The sequence below is a fragment of the Pinus tabuliformis genome, chromosome 6 (assembly GCF_031772625.1).
Source record: "Pinus tabuliformis cultivar Carrire ecotype Pingquan chromosome 6, CPIR1, whole genome shotgun sequence".
Taxonomy (NCBI): Eukaryota; Viridiplantae; Streptophyta; class Pinopsida; order Pinales; family Pinaceae; genus Pinus; species Pinus tabuliformis.
In genome coordinates this window covers 1,300,954,134-1,300,962,245 of record NC_142292.1, presented here as the reverse complement: position 1 = coordinate 1,300,962,245, position 8,112 = coordinate 1,300,954,134, and the positions used below count along the sequence as shown (strand labels likewise).

Below are 8,112 nucleotides of genomic sequence, written 5' to 3'. Positions count from 1 at the left end.
GCCGGCTTGGCCCGGGTTTGATTTTGAGGTGCCATCAAAATATAAATAGAACTTATTACAGTTTCTCAGCCAGCTTGCAAATTCAGTTTCCTTTAGCCTCAGCTTCCAATCCCTGTTTGTTTCTTTCGTTTTAGTCTTTCCTTGATTTAATTCCTGTGCGCTGGTTATGTTCTCTTGGGCATAGCTTACCAGGTTCCTTTCTTCCATGCTGTAGCTGTTCATCTCTATCCTACCTTTGATGTGGATTGTGACTGCCTCCAACGCTAAGTATTTTGCCTTGTGACAAATTGCTCTGATATTATAGCCCTTCTCCTGGAATACCCTTCTATTTCGTGCCAGCCAGATGCGCCATAGGAGGGTTAGAGGAATGGCATTCCATATCCTTTGCATCAATTTGCTACTTTTCTCTTTCCATGGGCAATTCTTTCTCCATTTATGTATTGTATCTGCGATAGTTGCCTGAGGCTCCCATGGAGCATCCCCAATTGAAGCCATCTGTCTCCAACATTCATCAGCAACTGAGCAATCTATAAACAAGTGTTGTATTGTTTCCTCTGACCTGCAGCAATTCGGGCATCTTGATGGTCCCATTATGCCTCTTTTCTTTAAGTTTTCCGCTGTTAGAATTTTCCCTTTCAGGAGCAGCCATATGAAGAATTTGACCTTGGGGGGTGCTTCTGCTCTCCAGACAATTTTCCATTGGTTCCATATATCCTGAGGGAAGGTGTTGTCACATAGATGCTGGTGCCCCGCTTTGGCCGTGTATTGTGTTCCAGTTGGGTCCCAACGGTAACCATCTTGCTTGCCTTTCTGAATCGGTGCTTTGCTGTGAAGGAGGTTCTTTAAGGCGGCGAGACTAGGTTCTAGCTCCCTAGGGAAGGCCGGGAACTTCCAACCTGTCCAAGCTTGAGATTGGGTGTCCCATTGTGATATTTGATCTAGATACCTTATTACTTGTCCATTTAACTAGTTTATAGCAGGAATTGCCTCCACTTTTGATTCAATTGGTTGCTGTCCTAGAATTCTGTCTGTGGAAAAATTGATGCTACTCCCCCCTCCTGGGACTTTTGAGATGTTTTGAGACATGAAGGGTATGGCTTTCTTGCATAGTTGCCAAATTTTTGAACTTTCTCTACTTGGAATGTTGGTTTCCAGAAGTTGTTGCCTTGAACTGTTCAAGTATTTTGCCTCTAATACCTTCTTCCACCAAGCTATAGGCCCTGTGATCATTCTCCATATTATTTTAGCTCCAAGAGCCAAGTTCAGCAATTTTGGGGATCTTATTCCTAGTCCTCCCCTTTCCTGAGACTGGATGACATTCTTCCAGCTGACAAGGTTGAATTTTCTTTTTTCCGTTTTCCCTCCTTGCCAAAGGAAGTGTCTGAGAGCTCTTTCCATTTTAATATGGAAAACAATAGGGGCTTGGCATAAATAAAAACGATAAATAGGGAGAGAGGCCAAACCTGATTTGAGAAGAACAAGCCGTCCTGCTGGGTTCAGCCACATGGTGCCCCATTGCTGGATTTTTCTCTTTATTTTATCAAGGATTTCATTCCATGTGCTAGCTTTCAGCGGTCCCATACTTACTGGCATCCCAAGATAGGTGAAGTGGCTCCAGATAAGCTTGTAAGAGACTCCTAATATACTTGCAATACTATGGATGGTGTGTGTTGAAGTGTTCCAACCATATATGCAACTTTTTTGCTGATTGATCTTTCCCCCTGAGTATTCCATGAATTGGTCCAAGATCTTTTTGAAGCGCCTTGCTATAGTGGTGGACGCTCCTCCCATTAGGAGGGTATCATCCGCAAATTGAGAGTGATTGATGTTCTTTGTTCCTTGCTCAAATTTGATACCCGTGATTAGACCTATTCTCCTATGGAAATCCAGGGTTTGGCTAAGGGACTCGGCCATAAGGATAAACAAGTAAGGAGACAAGGGACAGCCTTGCCTAAGGCCTCTAGAGGATTGAAAGGCAGCACACGGTCTCCCATTTATTAGAGGAGAGATCCAGGGTTCCGATATGCAGGCTTTGATCATTGTGATGAAGGAGGAGTCAAAACCCATTTTGTGAAGAATAGCAAAGAGGAAAGAATGCCTTACCCTGTCGAAGGCATTGGCAAGGTCCAGCTTTAAAACAAATCCTTTCTCCTTTCTGCTTATGCTTGAGTGGATAGCCTCTTGCACAAGAAGGATAGAGTCAGAGATGTGTCTATTGGGGAGGAAGCCTCCTTGGTTTTCTGAGATCAGGGATTGAAGATGGGGCTTGAGTCTAGTTGACAGAATTTTTGTGATTATTTTGTACGCAGAATTACATAGAGATATTGGCCAAAATCGTGAAAAAGTGGAGGGTCTATTTTCTTTGGGGATTAAGGCTAGATAGGTGGAGTTGGTAAATCCCCTCATTTTGCCTTTCTTTAAAACCCAGCGTATCATCTTGACGAGATCTTTTTTGATCAGCTGCCAATACTCTCTGTAAAAGCTGATCAGAAATCCATCAGGCCCTGGAGCTTTATCTGGGTGGAGATTCCAGATCGCTTTTTGGATTTCTTCTTCATCAACTTCTTTCTTGAGTTTGTTGTTCATTTCTTGTGTGACTCCTTTGGATAGGTGCTGTAACAAACTTGAGTAGTCCTCCTCCCCTTTATCCTCAGTCAGGAGATTCTTGAAGTGATTGGTGGCTGCTTCCTTTATAGATTCCTGGGTATTGTAGCTGTATCCTTCGCTATCTTTAATTGTGCTCACAGTGTTTCTAGCCTTTCGAACTATAGCCTGCTTATGAAAGTAAGAAGTATTTTTGTCTCCCTCCTGAAGCCAGAGCTGTCTTGACTTTAACCTCCATTTTGTTTCTTCGTCCTTTATAGTTTGTCTCAGCTGAGCGTAGAGTTTTTGTTCGTTCTCCTTGGCTTGCTGGGTCAGCCCAAAGACTTCGATATTTCGCTGCACTTCCTCCAGATCTTGCTTAATTTGTTTTTTGTTCAACTCAGGCTCTTGGTAATTATTCTTTGCCTAATTTTTTAAGGCCTGTCTAACTCTCTTTAGTTTTGTCTCCCAGATATAAGTTGGGGAGCCTTCCACATGTTGTATCCATGTCTGCCACACCACGTCTTTCGCTGCAGGTGTACAGTTCCAAATGGAACAGTATTTAAATGGGAGAGGTCCAAGCTGACATTGACTATGCAAAGTGAGCGTGATTGGATAATGATCAGAGGCGGAGACGTTGAGGATATTTGACTGACTGGTGGTGAAAGTGGACAGGTAAGATATTCTTATTAGGAACTTGTCAAGACGCTCCATAATATTGCCAACTCCTAATCTTCTGTTGCTCCAGGTGTATCTTCGATTCTTAGGCCTGATATCTATGAGGTCTTGCTCCTGCATAATATTCTCAAGTCGATTTCTGAAAGGATCTGGGGTGAAGTGTCCCCCTCTTTTCTCGTTTGCATGCAAAACCAAGTTTAGATCCCCTGCAATAACGAGATTGTTGTCTCGCTCTTCTTCTATACTGGCTTCCAGCGTGCTCCAGCATACATCTTTCTCCCTATACTGGTTCGGAGCGTAAATATTGTAGATAACCACCGCTGCTCCATCTGTCTTACTTTCTAAGTTAGCCCGGATCCAGTTCTGGTGTATTCTGGAGGAGATGCAATTCCATTTATTACTGTCCCACATTGTTAGAATGCCGCCTGAGGCTCCTCTTGCTTCACTTGCGCAACCGCTGTAACACTTTTGCTGGTTGATGACTTTATTCATTTCTGATTGATCTTGTTTCGTTTCTTGGATAAGAACGATTTCAGGATTTTCACTTTGGACTAAATCCTTGAGGGCTGCTATCTTGGAGGGGTGCCCTAATCCCCTGCTGTTCTAGGATAGCATTTTCATCATGATTTACTGCTTACATGGAGAGGTGCTCGCCTCTCTTTGCCCTTGTTGTTGTTTTCTTTATCCGAATGCCCAAGAATAAAGGATTCTATAGGAGTCTGAGAGCCCAATGCAATGTCTTTCTGGGCACTCTCTTCTCTCTGTTGTTTGGCCGATTTTCTGCCAGGCCCATGCTTCTTAGGAACATCACTGGGTGCCCCATGATCCTTTGAAGAACTTCTGGTAATCCTAGTGGAGGGGGAGTCAGGAGAGGGGTGGGAAATGAGGGGGGGAGAGGGGTGAAGAGGAGGGTCAGAGGGGGGGAAATCAGGGACTGATTCTTCCTCAGAGAGGGATGCGAAGGGATTAGAGGATGGGGGAATGGGAGGATCGGGAATACGAGTGGGGGAGGACGGAAAATGTAAGGAAGGCTACTGGGAGGAGGTGGAAGGATGCTGAAGGGAAGAGGATTGGAGGGGAGGATGCTGATGGGAAGGACCAGGGGCTTCAGAGTCCGAGATCTTGAGGGGAGGGGATGATTTCTTCCTTTTAACAGTTTCCCATTGCCCATCTTGCTCTTTTGGTTCAACATTAACAATTTTAGGACATCTATTTGCAAAGTGACCATATTCGTGGCATACCTTGCATTTGAAGGGTATTTGCTCGTAATCCAGCTGCTGTATATGGCACCAGTCATCTACTTTCAGTTTGATTGCTTCCGGCAGTCCTCGTCCCAGATCAACCTCAACACAGATCTGCGCACAAGCCTGCATGTTGTCTTTGGGTTCACTGCGGTCTATATATTTTCCAACCGTGTTCCCTATTGCTTTCACAGAGTCATCCCCCCAGCAGTGAAGCGGGAGATGAGGAAGTCGAACCCAGACTGGAACCGCACTTGGTATATCTAGTTCGGGGTCAAAATCTGGGGTCCATTTATTGAGATAGAGGCCCCTGGAATCCATAAAGTAAGGCCCGTTTCTGAATATGAGGTCTTTGTCCTCCTTGGTTTCAAAATGAAAGGTAAAATATCCTCTACCACAGAATCGGATGGATATTTTGCCCTGGATCTTGTCCGACCAATTTCTTTCGACCCACTTTTGCACTGTCTTAGGTGAAGGCCATAATCCTGTAAATTGTCCGATTAACCCTTTCTCTGCTAAGGAAATGGCTGCCATGTGTGGAATGGTCGGAGGCAGAAGGACTTCCTGTAATACATCTAACTTCTTCACAAACTTGGTTGTTGCTGGTCTAGGTCTCTACGGAGGAAGAGACTTCACCAGGTTTGAGAAGGCTTGTTGCAACTCCGGATCCCCACTGGGCGGATCCGGAGGATCCATGGTTCAGCTCGGACAGTTGGCTCTAGGCAGGCTCAAGCGCGGGCAGGCTCAGGCGCAGGTAGTGCGCGCGCAGCAGCAGTCTTAACATAAATTAATTTATTAAGACATAATAATTGGGGCATCTAAGCTTTTCACAAATAAGGAAAGCATGCAAATACCAGGCAGTTCGTGGTCTTCCAGATATCAAAATTCCAGACAACACCATATGCAAATCATGTCAGTTTGGTAAGCAAACCAGAACTAACTTTCCTGAGAAGGAAGGATCAGCTAGCAGGCCTCTTGAGCTAGTTCATACAGATGTATGTGGTCCATCTAGGAAAAGATCACCTCGAGGAGAAGAATACTTTATATTATTCATTGATGACTTTTCCAGGATGGTTTGGATAGGATTGATGAAGCACAAAGATGAAGCGTTCGAAAAATTCAAATCTTTCAAAGCATTGGTTGAAAATGAATCAGATCGCAAAATTAAATGCCTCAGGTCTGATAGAGGTGGGGAGTTTACCTCAAATGAGTTTTTCGATTTCTGTGAAGAACATGGAATAAGAAGGGAATTCTCTACAGCTAGGACTCCTCAACAAAATGGAGTAGTGGAAAGAATGAACAGAACGGTTCAACAAATGGCTCGTGCTATGCTTGATGAGTCTGGAACTCCCGCAACCTTCTGGGGTGAAGCGGCTTATGCTGCGGTGGTTATTCTCAACAAAACAAATGTCTGGGTAAATAGCACTCAAACTCCTCATGAGCTTTGGTATGGTGAGACTCCCTCGGTAAAACATTTCAAAATTTTTGGAAGCAAATGCTACATTAAGAATAATGATGAACATCTTGGCAAGTTTGAATCTAGAGCTGATGAAGGCATTCTTCTTGGTTATTCTCCCCACAGCAAAGCATATATATGTTACAATAAAATACTTGGAAGAATTGTTGACATCATTGATGTTGTGGTTGATGAAAAAGGAAATGTCCCTAGGCAAGTAAATTATGAAAATATAGAAGAAGATGAAGAACTTGAGCAAATCGAAAAGAACAACACTTGGGAGTTGGTTCCTAGACCAAAAGAGAAGAATGTCATAGGAACAAAATGGATCTTCAAGAACAAGTTGAATGAAGATGGAGAAGTTATTAGAAACAAGGCCAGGCTTGTTTGCAAAGGGTATGCTCAACAGGAAGGAATAGAATTTGAAGAAACTTTTGCTCCCGTTGCTAGACTTGAGGCCATCAGAATGTTCCTTGCCCTCGCTAGCTTTCAAAAATTCAAAGTATTTCAAATGGACGTGAAGTCAGCCTTTTTGAATGGAGACTTAGAAGAAGAAGTGTACATTGAACAACCAGATGGCTTTATCCTTGGAAATGATCCAAATCTTGTATGCAGACTTAAAAAGGCTCTCTATGGGCTTAAACAAGCTCCAAGGGCTTGGTATTATCGGTTGGACAAATACCTTCATCAACAAGGATTTTCAAAAGGATTAGCAGATAGCAATCTCTATATAAAAATTGAAAATAACAAATTGCTAATACTTGTTGTGTATGTAGATGATATTATCTTTGGAAGCAATGAAGAAGCTATGAGTCAAAGCTTTGCTTTGGTGATGCAGAAAGAATTCGAAATGTCTTTGCTTGGAGAACTGACATACTTTCTTGGATTGCAAATCCAACAAAATGAAGGCGGTATCTTCTTGTCTCAAACCAAGTACCTCAAGCAGATTCTGAAGAAGTATGGCATGGAAGATTCGAAACCTATATGTACCCCCATGATTACAGGATGCAGCCTCAGTGCAAATGATGAATCAGCAGCAGTGCATCAACCAACCTATAGATCCATGATTGGGAGTTTACTTTATTTGACAGGTACCCGACCAGATATTATGCATGCAGTGGGAATAGTTGGAAGGTTTCAAGCCAACCCAAAGGAAACTCATCTTCAGGCAGTCAAGAGAATCTTCAAGTACCTTCAAGGAACTCAAAACTATGGCTTATGGTATCCTAGAGATACAGATCTCACACTTCATGCTTACACAGATGTAGATTGGGCCAGAAGCATGGATGATAGGAAGAGCACAAGTGGCGGTGCATTCTTTATGGGTTCCAAATTAGTATCTTGGTTCAGCAAGAAACAGAGTTCGATTGCTTTATCTACAGCTGCAGCGGAATATGTGGCTGTTGCATCCTGTTGCACACAACTCCTTTGGATGATGCAAACCTTGCAGGATTTTCAAATCACTTGTACTCCACCTGTCTCTATCTTATGTGATAATACAAGTGCAATAAGCATTTCAAAGAACCCAGTCATGCATTCAAAGACCAAGCACATACCGATCAAGTATCACTTTCTCCGGGAACAAGTGTTGGAACAAAAAGTCAAATTGGAATATGTTCCTTCTAAGGAACAAGTTGTTGATATTCTCACCAAACCACTGCCCAGGGAAACGTTTGAATATCTCAGACAGAAGCTGGGAGTCGTTGATACTTCATCCTGCTGTTGAAGCTTGTCTATTTTTTAAAGAAATGTTGGTGTACGCGAGTTGGATAAGGGGTATCCGCGTACATACGCCGATTTATGCAGGTGCAGTCGCGTATATTGAATTCTGAAGAAAATCAGCAAGGGCAGACTCTGTTTGGAGAGAGTCTGAGATGGGTCTGTCAGAGACCATCAGGCACAGGTTCAGGGGGAGCAGATAATCTTCTAATAATGCATTGTTGGCATTACCTTAGAAGCTCTTGGTTCTAGTACTCAAGCTGTTTTTGATTCAGGTGGATCAGCTGCAGAAAGAAGATCAGAAGGAGAACATGATTGTTGATATGTACAGTGATTGACAGATGCTGTTGATAGTAGTTATTGATGATTTGCTTAGTCCTGATATTTCGTCTCTATGTCATGTATTTTTTTTATCAAGGTCATGTAACGGCCTAT

The 8,112-nt window shown here is 43.1% G+C and overlaps 1 protein-coding gene across 1 annotated transcript; it reads right to left on the bottom strand.

Annotated features, from left to right (window-relative positions):
• Window positions 1-4,292: 4,292 nt before the first annotated feature.
• Window positions 4,293-5,036, bottom strand: LOC149263385 (uncharacterized). The gene has a single exon (XM_089388011.1). It carries the CDS (start codon window positions 5,034-5,036, stop codon window positions 4,293-4,295), a length of 744 nt encoding a protein of 247 aa, XP_089244137.1.
• Between the last annotated feature and the right edge of the window lie 3,076 nt (window positions 5,037-8,112).

Bases quoted from the DNA above. Each gene is read 5' to 3' on its own strand.
- LOC149263385 (XM_089388011.1), bottom strand. From the start codon at position 5,036: ATGGCAGCCATTTCCTTAGCAGAGAAAGGGTTAATCGGACAATTTACA.